Source organism: Capricornis sumatraensis, chromosome 3, assembly GCF_032405125.1.
Source record: "Capricornis sumatraensis isolate serow.1 chromosome 3, serow.2, whole genome shotgun sequence".
Taxonomy (NCBI): domain Eukaryota; kingdom Metazoa; phylum Chordata; class Mammalia; order Artiodactyla; family Bovidae; genus Capricornis; species Capricornis sumatraensis.
Window position 1 is genome coordinate 175,748,789 of NC_091071.1, and position 19,131 is coordinate 175,767,919.

A 19,131-nucleotide genomic window follows, 5' to 3' on the forward strand; every position below is an offset into this window, starting at 1 on the left:
TCATGGCTGTAGTCACCATCTGCAGTGATTTTGGAGCCTAAAAAAATAAAGTCTGTCACTGTTTCCACTGTTTCCACTGTTTCCTAATCTATTTCCCATGAAAAGATAGGACCAGATGCCATGATCTTAGTTTTCTGAATGTTGAGCTTTAAACCAACTTTTCACTGTCCTCTTTCGCTTTCATCACGAGGCTCTTTAGTTCTTCTTCACTTTCTGCCATGAGGGTGGTGTCCTTTGTCATCTGCTTATCTACCTGAGGTTATTGATGTTTCTCCCGGCAATCTTGATTCCTCTGTAGATTGGCCTCTACCAAAGTCTGCCCCCTGGTGGCTGCCTGGGACTTGCAGGTGATGAAGTTCCTTGCAGTTCCTTCTTTCTTCTTTTTATATTTGTTTTTATTTACTTATTTGGCTGCACGGAGTCTTAGTTGCGGCACGTGGTCTCTTTAGTTGTGGCTTGCAGACTCTTTGTGGTAGCACGTGGGATCTAGTTTCCTGACCAGGGATGGAACCTGGATCTCCTGCCTTGAGCGCATGGCGTCTTCACCACTGGACCACCAGGGAAGTCCCCAGTTCCTTCTTTCTGGCTCATGGCATGCCAGCCTTCCCCCAGGCCCCAGGGTCACAGAGGGGTCAGCAGAAAGGCCTCGATCAATCTTCCTGTTTCCCGCCATCGCCTGGCTGCCCCCCGGGAAGGATGTCCTGGCCACCTCTGCCCAAGTCCTGCCCGTCCATTCGAGTTCAGCTCATTTTCTCTCCTTTTCGGAAGAATACCTGGACCCCTACCACTTTTCTGTCTCCATCTCTGCCTCCAGCAAGTGTCCATAGGACCATGCTGGGGCCGTGCTTCCAGATGAGCTGGGGACACCGGCAAGAAAGCAAGCTCAGTCTCATTGCCTCGAGCTTTGGGCAGAAGAGGCAGAGCCCCGGAGCCAGGGCAGGGCAGAGTCAGGGAGGGTGAGTCTCGCACTGGGGTGAGCAGGAGCCAGGCCGAGTGGGTGTCCCAGGTGGGGACACAGCCCACACAAGCCTGGGGATGAGGGCCAGAGAGCCCAGCCTCCTTCTGGGTGCCAGCTCCCCTTTAGGTCCCCGGAGAAGCTGGCATCGTGGGGAGTGGTGCTGAGTGGGTTGTTATGGAGATCAGAGGCCTGTGCTGGGCACCATCTGGCACTGTTTTTTCCTCTCCGAGGCCAGGAAGTCGAGGGAGATGCTGTTTGCTGATACGACTTGATTTGGTTTGCTTCAGCTGCCTGGTTCTCAGCCCAGAGGGGCTCCGGCGGTCCCTGTCCCCGCTACAGTGGCCACGAAGCCCAAGAGTGGCTGAGAAAGCAGTCACCCTGGGTGCATCTGCCTCAGAGTGGCTTGTAGGCTCCATCCCCAGACGCCCTTTCACCATTTCAACAAGCTTTTGCTCTGTTCTTCCAAGTAGAAAGGAAAAGCTTTTCCCCCCTCCCCAGCTGCAGAACTCCCCAGGTGGAGAGGATTTTAGCAGGGGCAGCAGCCTGGAGCGGTGTGAGCGGAGGACTGCTCGAGCCCAGCGCCGCCGCCAGCCTTGGGCCAGTCACATAACCCCCTCCTCCTCGAGCCTTGGTTTCCTTCCTTATAAAGTGGGCTTTGCTCGCTCATTCACACCTGCGGTGTTCCAGAACACACAGACAGATGAGGGCAGATCCTATCCTCATAAGGGGCAGCGGTTCTTACCCGCCCTTCTTTTTCACATTTATTCTTTATATTTCTGACCGCGCTGGATCTCCTCACGGTACACTTTCTCCAGTGGTTCTTACCCGCCCTTCTTTTTCACATTTATTCTTTATATTTCTGACCGCGCTGGATCTCCGTCGCGGTGCACTTTCTCCAGTGGTTTTTACCCATCCTTCTTTTTCACATTTATTCTTTATATTTCTGACCGCGCTGGATCTCCGTCGCGGTGCGCTTTCTCTAGTTGCAGCGAGCGGGACGACTCCGTGGTGGTGCGTGGGCCTCTTGTTGTGGTAGCTTCTCTTGTTACAGCTCACGGGCTCTAGAGCACAGGCTTAATGGTTGTGGCACACGGGCTTAGCTGCCCCGTGGCATGTGAGATCCTCCCGGGTCAGGCAGGGAACCCGTGGACCCTGCACTGGCAGGCAGACTCTCAACCGCTTGACCACCAGGAAAGCCCGGTTCTTACCTTTAAGTCACAGAATTTTTTGAGGCCAGGTTGAAAGGTATGGAGTGTCTCCAAGGGGATGGGGACATATTACAAAATGATGTCTAGTGTTTAAAGAAGTGCTGGACGCCTGAAGCCTGGTGTCCTGGCTGAGAATCTGCCTGCCCTGCCCATGGGGTTGCATGATGATGAGATGAGGCAAAGGCTGAGGTCTCAAACTTTACAAACTGGCCTGCAATCTGAACATGCGACAGTCATCGTTCTTAGCACTGTTCCTGTGTCATCAGTGATGATAGCCCATGTCTCCAGCCCTAAACCAATTTGATTCATTTAACCCTTGGACAGGAGAGAATGTCTTTTTGTTCCTTGGTATCTGGAAATGTAATCTTCTTCCTATACTTCAGGTGACTCAGGAAAAGGCACCCCAGCCTTTCACAGTGTGGTTCTAAGAAGACATGTCCGGTTCCAGGCAAGCCCCCAGCAGTAGAGTCTGAATTGAGGACCATGAATCGGACCTCCTTCCGCTCCTCTAAGGGGCCTGAGGCCCTTCCTATTCCTTCCTAGGACCTTCCACATCAAAGATTGACTGGGAATGAGCCCCATCCTCTGCTCTAAATTCTCTGGCTGAGGTGGAATCTTGGGAGCATGCGTTCTCTCCCTTTGCATCCCTCCTTGAGCTGGGGGCTTGGTGACCAGCAGGACTTTTCTTTGGCAGCAAGTGTGGAAAATAGAGCTCATCTGTGTACCTCAAAGGCTTAGAGTCACAAGTGGAAGGTCCTGATTGGTGAAAACAGCTGTCTCCATGGACACAGACCCAAGCACACAAGTTTTAAGCTAGATGTTCGCTAAAGCAATAAAGCGGAGAAGGCGATGGCACCCCACTCCAGTGCTCTTGCCTGGAAAGTCCCATGGATGGAGGAGCCTGGTGGGCTGCAGTCTATGGGGTCACAAAGAGTCAGACACAACTGAGCGACTTCCCTTTCACTTTTCACTTTCATGCATAGGAGAAGGAAATGGCAACCCACTCCAGTGTTCTTGCTTGGAGAATTCCAGGGACGGGAGAACCTGGTGGGCTGCTGGCTATGGGGTTGCAGAGAGTCGGACACGACTGAAGCGACTTCACAGCAGCAGCAGCAGCAGCAAAGCAATAAAGAGTGAAAATTTTCGTAAACCACACACACCTTATTTCAGAGCTGTGGGAATTTACCTGTGTTATGCACTGAACACCTGCTCTCCCTACAGGAACAGGCTTGTGTTAAGTACACAGGGATTTATCATCACCTGTATCTCCACCCTGATCAGAGTCCCAGTGACCAGCAGTTGGATGAAGCTCTCGTTAATTGTATAAACAGCAACATTTTGTCAACTTGGCTATTCTCCCTGGGGTCTTTGCCAGCAAGTCACACAGTCCCATGGCACTGTTGAGCTCTGTTTGACCAGCTCACCTGGACACTGTCATGTCTTGCAGCCACAGAAATTTGATGGGGAGGTCCAAAGGTTACTTGCTTAAGGGACTCCTGCCAGGGAAAGAGGGTGAAATGGACAAGGTGCGGGGGAAAGAAGCTCGGTTTATTGAATAAGCCATCCCAAGAGGCACTTGGAAGGGATTGTTGTCTCCATTGAAAGAAAGGCTGCAGAGTGACTTGAGGTCCCAGCGCTGGTTCATGGTGGGGACCCCAGTCCAGGTCTCACTCAGGGCACGGCTCTGCCCAGCTCATCTTGCTCCCAGGCAGGCAGGGATGTGCTGGGCACACACAGCTCTCCCCAGCTCCGTGGGCAGTTTACAATAGGTTATGGTGGGAACACAGATCACCCCCCATCACTGAGAGCTAGTTGTTAGTTATATATATATTTATTTATTTATTTATTTGGCTATGCTGGGTCTTAGTTGTGGCATGTGGGACCTACTTCCCTGACCAGGGATTGAACCCAGGCCCCCTGCCTTGGAAGCATGGAGTCTTTGCCACTAGACCACCAGAAAAAAATCCTCGAGAGCCATTTGTTAAATGTTTCCCAGCTCACCACTGCCCACAGGACTGGCCCCCTTCTGTCCTTTGAGGTCCTTGCTCCCCAGCAGCTGAGCTCCCCTTTAAAACCAGAGAGACTGTCAAGTGGCAGGTTTCCATGGCTGCCTGTGTCACTGAAGGGATTCTAAGTATTTACCAGCCGGTTATGGGTTCATCAGTGTAACAGGTTGAGTTCACTTTCTTAACTGATCTTTCCGTATAAAGGCTGTTTACAACGCAACTCTCACTTCCTTAATTTGTCTTTGCACTTTGCCTATTTTCAAGGGAACAAAGAATTTGGAATCAGTCCCAGGACCACTCTTGGGAGACGTTGAGCAATGATTGCAATAGCTAATCAATGATTATAATAACTAACATTGGTTGAGTGCTTGCCCAATGCCAGATACCATTGATATTAGAGGCATTTTTACTGTAACACAGGATATATAGTCCTGAAAAACCTTTCTTTCTATAAAATTACAGGACTAAAAATAACAGAACGTGGGGAAAACAGGACTAGAGCAGACCACTGGAAAGTTGTGTAACTTGAGGACATTATGCTAAGTGAAATGAACCAGTCATACAAGGACAAATACTGCATGGCTCCACTTATATGAGTTACAGAGTAGTCAGATTCATAGACAGAAGGTAGAATGGTGGTTGTCTAGGGCTGAGGGTGGGGGAGATACTGTTTAATAGAGTCACTTTCAGTTTTGCAAGGTGGAATCTGGGGATGGATGGTGAATGTACTTTAATGCCATAGTTAAAATGTAGCATGACTTTGTAATCAAAACACTCCCAAGACGGTAACTGGAACCTTGAGAGAGAGCTCGGCATGGCTGGAGGCTGCCTAGGGGGTGGAATGGCGCTCCTGGCTGTGGACACTGAGGCCCTGCAGACAGACGGACAGGAGCTGTGTGCAAGTGGCCTGCCATTCTGCGGGCCCAGGGCAAGTGCAGCCCTCTGGGAGCTGAGTTATGCAAAGCAGGCATGTGCCTCTGTGGGGACAGAGCCCTGCAGGTGCTCCTTTTACATTTTCTTGAGATAGAGCTGACCGGCTTCCTCTGTGTGCCTCAGCTGAGCTGAGGGCTCCCCCTCTCTTGCTGAGGTTAACATCCTGCACCTGCTTTTCCAGCTTCCATGCCTGAGAAAAACGCCCCTGTGGGCCGAAGCCCTCCACATTCTGCAGCCGTCGGTCTCGTAGTTGCCAGTCACGTGGAGGACCGCTCACATAGGAACTGATGCGTGTTGCAGAAACACGTGTTGAGTAAAATGGATGAGTTTAAGTTGTTTAATCCCCATATTAACCCTGTGGGATGGTTTCTATGAAGATAAGCCTCACTTTTCAGAGATCCTGAGACACAGAAAGTAAGGTGTTAGTCGCTCAGTCGTGTCTGACTCTTTGCAACCCCATGGACTATAGCCCGCCACAGGCTCCTCTGTCCATGGGATTCTCCAGGCAAGAATACTGGAGTGGGTTGCCGTGCCCTCCTCCAGGGGATCTTCCCGACTCCAGGATCAAACCTGGGTCTCCTGCTTTGCAGGCAGATTCTTTACCATCTGAGCCACCAGGGAAGCCCAAGAATACTGGAGTAGGTTGCCATGCACTTCTCCAGGGGATCTTCCCGACCCTGGGATCGATCCTGGGTCTCCCGCTTTGCGGGCGGATTCTTTACCGTCTAAGGCACCAAGGAAGCCCTTGAGGCACAAGGGGCTTCATCAACTTACGTGAGATCACACAGCTAGTAAGGGTATGATCCTGGGCAGTTTGGCTCCAGATTCTGCACACCCCCATGACACCCCTCTGAGGCTCAGTTTCTTCATCAGTAAAGTGGGGATAATGGTGCCTACCACCTAGGCCTGTCGGGCAGTCTGGCTGAGAGAAGACGCTTGTCACCCGCGGTGGCTCCTGGCGGTAGAGGGGCCTGACCGACAGCTGCTGCTTCTGTCCCCGCGTCGGCTCTTCTTCATTTCAAGTTGCAGTTCGGTGTTTGGAGCCTCATGTGTGTCCTTCTGTGTACAGGGACTCTGACAGCAGTCAGCCAGCCTGGGTTTGACGTCTGCCCAGTGCACTATCAGTCAGCGCCCAACTCTTCTGCTTTGTCGGTGGGTGGGGAGAGGAGGGCTCCTTCTTCGGAAGAGCGACCTGGAGACCTGGGCTCTGAAGAGAGGCAGCCCGGCCAGAGTCACCCTGCCCGCTTCCCTTCCAGACCTTGGCGCCTGCCATCAACTGGCTGCCCTTCCTCAACACCATCTTCTACCCCGTGGAGATCAATGAGTCAGAGCCTGTTGTCATCTACGACAAAGAATACCTGAGCAAGGTCTCCGCCCTCATCAACAGCACAGACAAATGGTAAGGGCACCCAGCTCCCAGGGACGGGCCCTGCAAAGGCAGCCTCGAGGTCACACATGGCCCCTCTGCTCGGCCAGAATGGGGACACGCTGACCAAGGAAATCGGCCCACGGGCTAGCTTTTTAAAAATATGTATTTGGCTGCGCTGGGTCTTAGTCGCAGCACTCGGGAGCTTTCAGTGGCATCGAGTTCCTCAACCAGGTTCGAACCAGGGCCCCTGCTTTGGGAGTAGAGAGTCTTAGCCACTGGACCACCGGGGAAGTCCCCTGGGCTGGCTTCTCTGAGAGGCTGCAGGGCACCCTGACTCCTCCACCGGCCCCCTTGGTAGCCTGGGGCACGTTTCTTTCCCTTTATTGGGTTCATCTTCCTCATCCATGAAATGAAGATACAAATAGCACTTCCCGCACAGGATTGTTGTGAGAATTGAGTGAAACAATTGGTGTGAAGTGTGTTAACACGGTGCCTCATCCCGAATGGGACTCCGTAAATGTTCTAACACTTTTAGTTAATATCTATGATTGTTTTTAATTTTAAAGACTTGTTGCAGGGAATTCCCTGATGATCCAATGGTTAGGACTCTGGGCTTCCACGGCAGGGTCCCAGGTTCAATCCCTGGTCAGGGAGCAAAGATCCCACAGTCCTTGTGGTACGGCCAAATAAAAAGGATATATTGTAGAAAATTTTTTGAACTACAGAAAAAAACAACAAAAATTAAAATTACCCTGAGCGCTCATGGTGATCTTATGGGATGTGTGTGTGCACATCTGTAGAGAGAAGCATGGATTTGTGAGTGAGAGAGATGGGTGTTCTAATGCCTTGTTACTCTTTTTCCCCATCGTTGTTACCACGTGGATAGTTTGCCTTTCCTTAACATTTATCATAAACATTTCCCCATGTCAACCCAGGCCGTCTGCACGTCTCATTTTTCATAACTCCATGATAGTCCATTGAGTATAAGTATGATTGTTTATTCACCATTCCCTGTTGTCAGACATGTAGATTGGTTCCAGTTTGAGGCTGGATGTTCATTTTAGTGAACACCCTGTGTGTGTGAAGGTGCCTTGCCTACAATGGTGATGGCAGCCCCTGATGACCCTCTGTGCTCTGTGGGGCGGGGGTAGTGAGAGCTCCCATTCATGGAGACTTGGGCCTGGCTGGTCAGAGCGTCCTTTCCTGCCCATCCAATTCTTAGGCCCCTTTTCCCATTTCTGGCCTTCTGGCCGTGACACCCTCAAGCTCTGGAAGTGGTCACCCCTTCCCTGCTCTGGCCGAGTGGCACCCGCCATCCAGCGTGCGTGTCTGTGACCCCTCGAGGTCGGGGAGGGCTTGCTGTGTCCAGCCCCGGGCACTTCTGAGCCTGTCTGCTCCTGCTGCAGCCTGCTGAACAACTACATGATCTGGAACCTGGTGCGGAAGACGAGCTCCTTCCTCGATCAGCGCTTCCAGGACGCCGACGAGAAGTTCATGGAAGTCATGTATGGGACCAAGAAGGTGAGCCTGTCAGCGTGCATTTCTCCCACACACGCCGAGCGCCTGCTGGGCACCAGGCCCTAGAACTCACAGGGAGGTAGGTGCCAGGCAGAGGAGGAAGAGGGCCACCCAAGGGACCCGCCCTGGGGTGCATCAGTGCACGGGAGGGGACCTAAGACAGCCAGGGTGGACAGGAGCCCCCAGGAAGGGGCAGTTACACTGAGTCTTCAAGTTTAAGGGCTTCTTCCCAGGTGGCTCAGAGGCAAAGAATCCGCCTGCCAAGGAGGAGACTTGAGTTCAGTCCCTGGGCCGGGAAGATCCCCAGAAGAAGGAAATGGCAACCTATTCCAGTATTCTTGTCTGGCAAATTCCACGGGCAGAGGAGCCTGGTGGGCTATGGTCCACGGGGTTGCAAAGCGTCAGACACTACTGAACTACAAGTATAAAGCAGGCCCAGAGATTTAGCTAATTTACTGCAAAAGGTGGCTTCTGTTCTCTCCCTGCCGACTTCTTCTCAGGTGCGATGGTTCTAAGGCTTTCCTTGTGTAATAGAACTCACGTGACCGTCACACCCCTGCAGAGTGGGTGCCACCCTCAGCCCCCTTTTACATAGGGGCCCTCCAGTAATCCTACTTCTTCCCCATAAATATAAAACCCTTGGAGCAGCCCCCCTGACTCCCGGGAAGTACACCAGTGTCCACCGATGCTATTATCCTCCCAGGCCCCAGTCCAGGGGCGTCTCTGCTACTTTAAATGCCCCACTGTGACCCCTGCCCACCGGCTACTTCCACCTTCTCCTCAAGGAAGTAGAGGTCATCTCTGTCTGTCGTGGCCACCTACTGTGTGCCCACCGACCTGTGCCACTGTGTGCCAGGCTCTGAGCACAGTGTGCAAACACTGAGGTGGGGTCTGTGCCCTAGGCCCCCATGTCTGCTGAAGGAGCTGGTAGAAACTGATCAGTCCTTGCAGGTGCTGAAGGGATCCCCAACCCAGGGCCCCGGTGAGAAGCCGAGAGGTCCCCCAGCTGCAGAGCAGGAGAAGCTGGAGAGCCGAGCCTTTGGCCAGCGCAACCTGTCCCCACCCAGGACCACTGCTTGCAAGACCCTAGAGGGTGGGCACAGCTGGCTCCCCTGGACTCTGCCCCGCCACCCCTCCCAGAGTCCAGGGGGAGTGGGCGGGGCCAGATAAGGACTCAGGGGATGGCAGGATGTGGGTCTCACAGTTCATCCTGGGGCAGGGTTCTCCGTGTCCCTCTCTCTGGTGGGAAGGGGCCTGAGGAACAAGCCCTGAACTGAATCAGAGGGGCTTCCTCAGCCTGAGGGCCGCCCTGGCCCTGCAGGGGAGGGGAAGAGCTGGCTGCCCTGCCCGGCTCCCTGCTCCAGCTGCTCCTCCTACCCTGGTCCAGCCCTGGAGGAATGCCTGGGTGCAGACCTGAGCATGCAGGGACTCTGCCCTGGAGCCCTGGGCCTCCCGGGGCCTTTATACAGGAGGGCCCTGACCAGGACCTGGCATGGCAGTTACTGAGATGGCCCTGTGTGTGGAGCACACACCTCCATCATTGCTTCCCCCAACCCTGCTGGTTACAGATGAGAAAACTGAGGCTCAGGGAGGAAAGGGCTTTCCCTAGTCACCCCGCAAGGAGGCAGTCAAGAGCAAATTCAAACCCAGATCTGGATGACTAGAACTTTTAGTACTTTTGGCTACCCACTATTAGTAATAATAAATAAAAAATATCCCTGTTGGATGTTTACCTTTATAGACATTATCTCCCCCCAAGTTCCTACAATAGTGCTCTGTGTTGGAAACTATTACCATCATCCCATTTTACAGATGAGGAGACTGAGGCTCAGTGAGGTGAAGGGACTTATTCAGAGTCACACAGCTCCTAAGTGGAGAAAGTGAAAGTGTTACTTGCTCAGTTATGTCAACTCTTTGCGACCCCATGGACTATAGTCCTCCAGGCTCCTCTGTCCAAGGGATTCCCTAGGCAAGAATACTGGAGTGGGCTGTCATTCCCTTCTCCAGGGGTTCTTCCCAACCCAGGGATCAAACCCAGCTCTCCTGCATCGCAAGCAGATTCTTTATCGTCTGAGCCGTCTGGGAGTTCCATAAGTGGAGAGTGGCTTTCAAACCCAGCATGTCTGATTCCACAGCCTGTCCTTCTAAGCTCTGCAGCACTCAGCTTCTGCGCTGCAGGAAGGAAAAGTTACAACTGAGTGACCTGATAGTTGCCAGGGTCAGCAGGGGGGAGGGCAGAGTGGGGAGTTGTCAAATAGGTACAGAGTTTCAGATCTGCAAGGTGAAAAGTTCTGGAGACTGGTTGCAGCACCGGCAGATATGAAACTACTGGACTTTACACTTAGAGTTCCCTGGGCCAGGCTCAAAGTGCAGCTGCCGCTCTGACTAATGAGATGCTGAGAGCTGGTGGGACACAGGGAGGTCTGGGCAGAGGCAGGGGTAGCTGGGAGACCCTGAAGGTGCCAGGCTCTGGGCCGGGAGTCGCCGGGGGTCGCTGGATGCCCCCGGATGGAGGAATGGAAGGTACTGCCTATCTATTTCTCCTTCTCCAGCTCAGCCCGTCATGACTGCTCCTGGGTCCCGGCCAGGTCCACCCAGCTTGTATCCAGCGCAACTCACAGGATGGCCCTTGTGTGACCTTGGGTAGTCCTGGCGCCTCTCTCAGCCTCTGTTTTCCCATCTGTTGTTTGGGATCATTCCTGACCTCATCTCACAGGACCCTGGGGAATGGCCTCCATGTGGGAAAACACTTTTAATTTCCTAAAGCTTTATAGAGCATCCAGTTGTCTGTTGATATAGGGAGATAATAACGCAGAACTTTGCGTCAGAAGATCTGAATTTCCATTGCTTCCTCTGACCAGCCAGCCTTTTTTAAATATAATTTTATTTAGTTATTCGTGTATTTTTGGCTGCTCCGGGTCTTCCGCTGCTCTTCGCAGGGGCTTTCTCTAGTTGCAGTGCTCTGATTTCTGGTTGTGGTGGCTTCTCGTAGAGTGGAGCACGGATTCTAGGTGCACGGGCTTCAGTAGTTGGGGCACACGGGCTCAGTTGCCCTATGGCATGTGGGATCTTCCCGGACGAGGGATTCAACCCGCGTCCCCTGCATTGGCAGGCAGATCCTTTACCGCTGGACCAGCCCGGAAGTTCCTAACCACATAGTTCAGTTCAGTTCAGTCGCTCAGTCGTGTCCGACTCCCTCTGACCCCATGGACTGCAGCACGCCAGGCCTCCCTGTCCATCACCAACTCCTGGAGTTTACTCAAACTCTTGTCCATCGAGTCAGTGATGCCATCCAACCATCTCATCCTCTGTCATCCCCTTCTCCTCCTGCCCTCAGTCTTTCCCAGCATCAGGGTCCAAGGGACTCTCAAGAGTTTCCTAACCACACAGCCTTGGGCAAATCACTACATTAGATCAGGGAGCTTAGTCTTTCTATCTGCAAAATGGGATAACTCATCACTGCCCTGTTTACCAGAGGGCTGACTAGGATTACACAGGGGATCCCCACAAAGTCTGCTCTAAAGGGTACCATACTCCACAAAGGAACACAGAGAGAACCTGCTTCGTAGGGTTGTAGGAGGGTTCTAGGGGATAGGGCCCAGAAGCCAGTTCAATTCAGTCGCTCAGTTGTGTCTGACTCTTTGTGACCCCATGGACTGCAGCAAGCCAGGCCTCCCTGTCCATCACCAATGCCTAGAGCTTGCTCAAACTCAGGTCCATCGAGTTGGTGATGCCATCCAACCATCTCATCCTCTATCGTCCCCTTCTCCTCCTGCCCTCAATCTTTCCCAGCATCAGGGTCTTTTCCAATAAGTCAGCTCTTCGCATCAGGTGGCCAAAGTATTGGAGTTTCAGCTTCAGCATCAGTCCTTCCAATGAACATTCAAGACTGATTTCCTTTAGGATGGACTGGTTGGATCTCCTTGCAGTCCACGGGACTCTCAAGAGTCTTCTCCAACAGCACAGTTCAGAAGCATCAATTCTTTGGCGCTCAGCTTTCTTTATGGTCCACCTCTCACATCCATACATGACCACTGGAAAAGGTCCATATAGCTTTGACTAGACGCACCTTCATCAGTAAAGTAATGCACCCAGCAGACGTTTAATAAGCATTAGCTACTGTTGCTGATGCTGTTGAGCTTGTTTTGCATCTGCTTCTTCCCCCAGATGTTCTGGGTGCTTCAGCTGAGACGCTTGAGGGCAGGACCTAGCCCCAGCTGTCAGGGAACAGCTGAACGGCTCAGAGAACACTGGCTGTGTGAATTAATGAACGCAGACAGGAATGGATGGGTTTATGCAGAGAATCTCCTGAGAAGACAGTGAATAAGAATCGATCCCAGATTCAGCCGCCCCAGCCTGGAGCCTTCACGGAACCCAGGAGCTACAGTCCTCTGGTCCCGACCTCTTGCATGGTCGGCCTCTGCACCTGGGGCAGGGTGCGGGCACAGGGCTGGGAGAGTTTAAATGGATTTAGCAACCAGGAAGTTAAAGAACTTAGAAAAGGCTGGAGGGCCTTTTTCTTTCTTCCCTCTGGTATTTAAGGATCTTTTAAACTAACGAATAATTTGTGATTGTTTTTGTTTAGTGGCTGAGCCATGTCTGACTCTTCTGTGACCCCATGGACTGTAGCCCACCAGGTCCCTCTGTCCATGGGATTTCCCAGGCAGGAATACTAGAGTGGGTTGCCATTTCCTTTTCCAGGGGATCTTCCCAACCCAGGGATGCAACCTGAGTCTCCTGCTGGGCAGGTGGATTCTTTACCGCTGAGCCACCTGGGAAGCCCAACTACATACAAGTAGATGGGGAAACAGTGGAAACAGTGGCCGACTTTATTTTTCTGGCTCCAAAGTCACTGCAGATGGTGACTGCAGCCATGAGATTAAAAGACGCTTACTCCTTGGAAGAAAAGTTATGAGCAACCTAGATAGTATATTCAAAGGCAGAGACATTACTTTGCCGACTAAGGTCCGTCTAGTCAAAGCTATGGTTTTTCCAGTGGTCATGTGTGGATGTGAGAGTTGGACTATAAAGAAAGCTGAGCGCCGAAGAATTGATGCTTGTGAACTATGGTGTCGAAGACTCTTTGAGAGTCCCTTGGACTGCAAGGAGACCCAACCAGTTCATCCTAAAGGAAATCAGTCCTGAATATTCACTGGAAGGACTGATGCTGAAGCTGAAACTCCAATACTTTGGCCACCTGATGTAAAGAACTGACTCATTAGAAAAGATCCTGATGCTGGGAAAGATTAAAGGCAGGAGGAGAAGGGGACGGCAGAGGATGAAATGGCTGGATGGCATCACCTACTCAATGGACATGAGTTTGAGTAAACTCCAGGAGTTGGTGATGGACAGGGAGGCCTGGCGTGCTGTGGTCCATGGGGTCACAAAGAGTTGGACACGACTGAGCGACTGAACTGAACTGAATGGACTAAAAATGTGTACATTAAGTATGCAGTTCAGTGAGTGTTGACAAATGAAATCGCTCCGTTACCACCAGCCCAATCAAGGTAGCGAGTGTGTCCATCACCCATTTGTCCAGAGTGCTCTGTGTATGAGGCACCCTGCGCCCCCATTGGTCCCCCCATCAGCCCTATCCCCCAAGAGGTAGGTGTAGATGGAGCCACACACCGTGCGGGCTTCTGTTGCTCAGCATAACAGCAGTGAAATTCATCCATGTTGTGTGCATCCGTCCCTCCTTCCCCTTTTGTTGCCGAGTCGTGTGCTGTTGTATGAAAATACCACATTTTGTTCATCCATCTGCCTGCCGACCGGCATCTGGATGGTTTTCAGTTGATGGCTATCGTGAAGCAGGCTGCCCTGAGCCTGGGTGGCTTTCACCACCTGTTCTTCAGAGTTAAGAGGACCGGCATCCTCTGCAGCGCAGGGGTTTGTGTGATCAGGGCCACCGCTTTTGGTCACGCAGACTGTCCACAAAGGCGGCCTGGGTGGAGGAGCATGCAGGGCTGAGCCCAGCCCATGCTTGGCCCCAGGCCCCAGGCCTGGAAGGCTTCAGCCCAGCCCCCAGTGCATCTTGTGGGCTGGCGGGCTTGTGGGTGAGACCGAGGTCGGATGAACCTCGGTCATCCCGCAGGGTCCTGGTGGCAGCTCTTTCTCCAGGAGGCTTTAAATGGGGCTGCAGCCCTTCTGGGGTTTTCTGTGACTTGGGGGTAGAAAGGGAACTTCCCAAGATTCTTTGCGACCAGGATCTTTAGCATCCTCCAGGAGAGAGGAGGGGCGTGCAGTGTGGAGTCTGGCATGTCACGGTTCCGGCGGCAGGGCAACTTCGGACCAGTGGCTTCCCCTTGCGGACTGCATGCTCGTCTGCCTCCCAGGTCCATTTTGGTGGCTCTGTAGGATACCTCAGCATCTGTGGAGTGCTCTGCAGGAAGAGACTGATGGCAGGGATTAGGGTGATCCCCGGGCCTTTTGGTCCAGTGCCTACAATAACTTCCGCTGGGTCAGGAAAGGTCTCCCTCAAGTTCTGGACGGAAGCACGGACCCTGCTGTGCCACTTCCTGGACAGACAGTGCCAACTAACCCTTCTGACTTGTGTTTTCCAGACGTGTCTTCCCCGCTGGAAGTTTTGCGTGAGTGACACAGAGAACACCTTGGGCTTTGCTCTGGGCCCCATGTTCGTCAAAGCGACCTTCGCCGAGGACAGCAAGAACATAGTAAGTGCCCCGCCCCCCCGCACACAGAGGCTGTGACGTCACACCCGCCACCCCCATGAGCCTGCCAGGCCACGCTCTCATCCGCTCTGGACCGGCCCTACCCTGGGCCAGGGCTCCAGCCCTAACTCCAAGGTTCCATTTTCTAAAGCCTTGCGTAATCTGAGTTACCTACAATAGAGAATATGATCACAGTGGCAGGCACTTTGTCTGTAGGATTTCATGTAGCTCTCCCCACTTCCCAGGGAGGTTAGTCTGGCCGTCTCCACCTCCAAGGGTAGGCAGGGCCCAGAGAGGTCATGTTGACAGAACAGCTTGACATGAAGTGGTGGCGGGCACAGGACGCCCGTGGCTGAGCACCTGGAGACAGCCGGGCCCCAGCCCCGATGCCAGCTTTGTCTCTTCCTGGTGGGGGGTCTTGGGATAATACTCTGACCCCAAGGACATGGAGGTGGGCACGTCCACCCCGCAGGCGGAGACTGAACGGCATTGTGCACACAGACAGCGACTGGAGCAGAATGAGGGCTCAGGGAGGGTAGCTGCTGTGTCCTTACTGCTGCGGTTCAGTTGCTAACTTGTGTCCACCTCTTTGAGACCCCACGGGCTGCAGCACTCCAGGCCTCCCTGTCCTTCACCACCTCCTAGAGTTTACTCAGACTCGTGTCCATCGAGTTGGTGATGCCATCCAACCACCTCATCCTCTGTCACCCCCTTCTCCTCCTGCCCTCAGTCTTTCCCAGCATCAGGGTCTTTTCCAAAGAGTTGGCTCTTCACATCAGGTGCCCATAGTATTGGAGCCTCAGCTTCAGCATCAGTCCTTCCAATAAATATTCAGGCTTGATTTCCTTTGGTACCATTTTTATTGCTAACTTTAACTGCACAGATTTTTCTTTGCAGTCAGAGGTTAGCAAACTGACTCGCACCTCGTACGTGACCTGCCTGTCAGAGGCCGATGCAGGTTCTGAGTCAGGTTCTGTCTGCTCCTCCTGCTGCCCGGCTCCCCCTACCCCTGCTCCGGAGTCTTTTTCAGCCTCTGGATCTGCTTTTGACATTCATCTCCAGCCTGAACAGAGTCTTTCTGGAACCACCCCTCAGAACTCGGCTTCTCTAGATTTTAAAGCCCAGTCCATCCTAAAGGAACTCCATGATCCGGTACCTCTGAGAACAGATACATGTCGTAACATTTCTGAAAAGAATCGCAGTGCATGGCACACAGTAAAGGCACTGATAAATCCCGCCGTAAGAGTCTTTTCCAGTGCTCCCAGAGCTTGCCCTGAGTGTATTTGACCAGGGAGCCCTGTTTATAGAAACCCGTCTCTTCTCGCAGGATGCTGGTGTTCAGAGGAAGGAGGTTGGGGGAGCGTGGCTGTGGACCCCCTTCCTCAGCCCAGCACCTTGGAGCACGAGGCCTGGAGCCAGGATCTGAGTTTAGCCCCACAGCATCCTTCTCCATGGGATGCCCACTGCCCATGGACAAGTTCAGTGCCCACACCTGACTGTCTCCTCAGGCCAGCGAGATCATCCTGGAGATCAAGAAGGCATTTGAAGAGAGCCTGAGCACCCTGAAGTGGATGGATGAAGACACTCGGAAATCAGCCAAGGAAAAGGTGAGGCTGGCCGGGAGCTGGAAGGGGCCCTGCACAGAGGGTTGTGACCTCCAAGGAGGAGGTGGACGAAGGAGGGACTAGCCGGTGAGCCCAACACGGATGCCGTGGGCAGTCCAGCATGATGCGAGGAGAGCCGTGAACACATGGCTCGGATTAACGACTGGGTGAAAACAGACTGTGCTAAGTGTGCAAGGGAGGGTCTTCCCTAGTGGCCTAGTGGCTAAGACTCTGCAGTCCCAACGCTTGAGGCCCGGGTTTGATCCCATGTGCAACTAAGACCCAGCACAGCCAAATAAATATAATTTTTTAAAAAAAATGTGTGCAAGGGAGAGGTACAGAGTGATATGACGATGGATTGGACATGGTCCAGCAGCGGCAGGGAGGCCACGGAAAGCTTCCCTGGAGAGGTGACATTGAGGCAGAGATCCCAAGGATAAGGAGGAGTTAGACAAGAGAAAGCACCGTGAAAGCCCTGAGTGGGGAGGGGCCTGGCCGCTTTCCCTGGGCCCCGACCTTGAGCCCGGCACCCACAGGGCCCTGCCGAGCGCCCACTGTCCTCCGTGTCTCTCCTGCCCAGGCGGACGCGATCTACAACATGATAGGCTACCCCAACTTCATCATGGACCCCAAGGAGCTGGACAAAGTGTTCAATGATGTGAGTGGCTCCCTTGCACGCTGCCCCCTTGCATTCCTGAAATGCCCCTGGGGGGCCTCCGCTTGAGAGAGGGCAGAGGCTGATCTGGGTGGGCTGCTGGGGGCACCATGACTGTCAAGACGTCCTGAGATGAAGTGGTGTGGGGTCTGGAGATGGACTGGGTACCAGGGGGCCGATCTCTCCTCCTTCCTCCCCGGGACCAGCCAGTGGCCCCTGCCTCCCATGACCCACCAGCAGTCCGTGGCCAGCACAGCACAGTCCGCTCCATTCAGTGAGTGGGAGATAATGGGGGAGGGGGGCGACCAGATCCTAGAAGGCATAAAGATAATCTGCATCCCTAAAAGCATCAGAGTGGAGCCCCCTATGCCTCGCAGCCCCCAGAGAAACCGGGACCTGCCTCCCGTCCCCCGCTTCTCCCCACCTCCCCGGAGAAACCTGGGCCTTTTCTTCAGACCTTGAAATGCTAATGGGAAGGAGGAAGCCTAAACCCCAGATGCACGTTTAAGCTTAATTTAGGCAGCAGGGTAGTTGATACGTCCCTGGTGGTTAGAGCTTTGGGCAAATCACTCCGTTAAATGGATTGTGCTTCTGCCCCGAACGTTTTATACCTTGTAATTGAAATTTGTGAATTCAGGCATTTGTGAAATTATAATAACCTCTCATTGTGGTTATATTTAAAACCTAAGAATATGAAAATTACAGCTGAGAATATGGGACTCATCCACAGCCTTTTTCCTTGAGAATAATTTTAGATGCTCCAGGGTATCATGATATAAGATGAGGGGCTCCTGGAGACAGCCCAGGCAGACCCCATCTGGATTAGAGTCTGAACCCCAAGGGCCTGGCCTTTCACTGGAGCCCTGATGTAAAGAGCAGGTCTGAGAGAGAACCTCACACCTGTGGCAAGAGCCGAAAGGCCAGGCTGAGTGGGGAGGAAATGTGCAGTCATGCCTGCGCCCTGAGAGTTCACAGATCCCAGCTGGATTTATGAGATCTGTGCTGGCCAGTGTGGCAGCTACTAGCTGCAGATCCCTACTTTAGTGAATTAATATCAATTAGTTCATTAAATTAAAAGGTTGCACTCGCCACATTTGAAATGAGCTAGAGCTGTATGCGGCTGATGCTGACTGTGCCTGACAACACACGCATAGAACCTGGCCATCGTCGCAGAATGTTTTGGACCCTGCTGGACGTATTGCCCACCCAAGGCCCTGGCACGATGGCAGGGGCTTCCCGTTGCCCCGAGACCCTGCTGGGCCTCCCTAGGTGAAGCTCATTATGTGTCCTTGAAGGGAGAGGGCGCCAGCCCCTGGCCAGAATGAGGGCCAAGGAAAGCATCCCAGCCTGCAGCCCCGAGCCCCCCGTTTTTGTCTGCCCTGCAGACCAGTGCCCAGGCCACGCGGGATTTCAACTTCCTCAGTTTTAGAAGATGGGGTTTGCGTTCAAGGACCTGAGCGTGCTCTGACCCTGTGACTTACTCCCTCCTGCCCAGTACACCGCCGTGCCAGACCTCTACTTCGAGAACGCCATGCGGTTTTTCAACTTCTCCTGGAGGGTCACTGCCGACCAGCTCCGGAAAGCGCCCAACAGAGATCAGTGAGTCCCTGGGCCTCGCTGGGAGGACGCTGGCTCCCGCAGGCGGGTGTGGGGGCCCAGCGCTCCTTCAGCCTGAATCGTGTGCGGGGATGTAACTGTCCTGACGGCCCTCTGAGCTGCAGGGACTGCTGTTATCCCACTCAGATGCTGGGAGCCGGGATTAGCCTGAGCCTGTGTGTCCTTAGTGTCCAGCCTGTTGGCAGAGGGGGGTCCACCTGACATCACAGCCCAGTTCTGCTGCTGCAGCCTTCAAGGCTTTGCTTCATTGTCTGCAGATAAGGGGTGCGTGTGTGCGTGTGTGCGTGTGTGCGCGCGCGCACACATGTGTTCAGTTGTGTCTGACTCTTTCCAACCCCATGGACCATAGCCCACCCGGCTCCTCTGTCCGTGGGATTTCCCAGGCAAGAAGACTGGGCTGGGTTGTCAGTTGCTGCTCCAGGGGCTCTTCTGGACCCTGGAATCCACCCCGCTTCTCCTGAGTCTCCTGCGTTGCAGGCTGATTCTTCACTTGCTTGAGCCATCAGGGAAGCCAAAGGGCAAAAGCCACTTCTTTCTCTTTGCCCCTGGTTCCCCCTTGTGGACAACAGGGGTTTGAACAGCTCTGTTTCCTCTT

The 19,131-nt window shown here is 53.3% G+C and overlaps 1 protein-coding gene across 4 annotated transcripts in view; it reads left to right on the plus strand.

The window, feature by feature from the left end:
- The window catches only part of ECE1 (endothelin converting enzyme 1), a 122,286-nt gene that overhangs the window by 93,442 nt on the left and 9,713 nt on the right, over positions 1-19,131 (plus strand). For all 4 annotated transcript variants that reach the window (XM_068968646.1, XM_068968644.1, XM_068968645.1 and 1 more), the window contains 6 exons: positions 6,362-6,504; positions 7,881-7,995; positions 14,553-14,663; positions 16,169-16,267; positions 16,845-16,922; positions 18,415-18,518. In XM_068968646.1, coding sequence (XP_068824747.1) covers positions 6,362-6,504; positions 7,881-7,995; positions 14,553-14,663; positions 16,169-16,267; positions 16,845-16,922; positions 18,415-18,518 — 650 coding nt within the window. The remainder of the gene's footprint in view (positions 1-6,361; positions 6,505-7,880; positions 7,996-14,552; positions 14,664-16,168; positions 16,268-16,844; positions 16,923-18,414; positions 18,519-19,131) is intronic.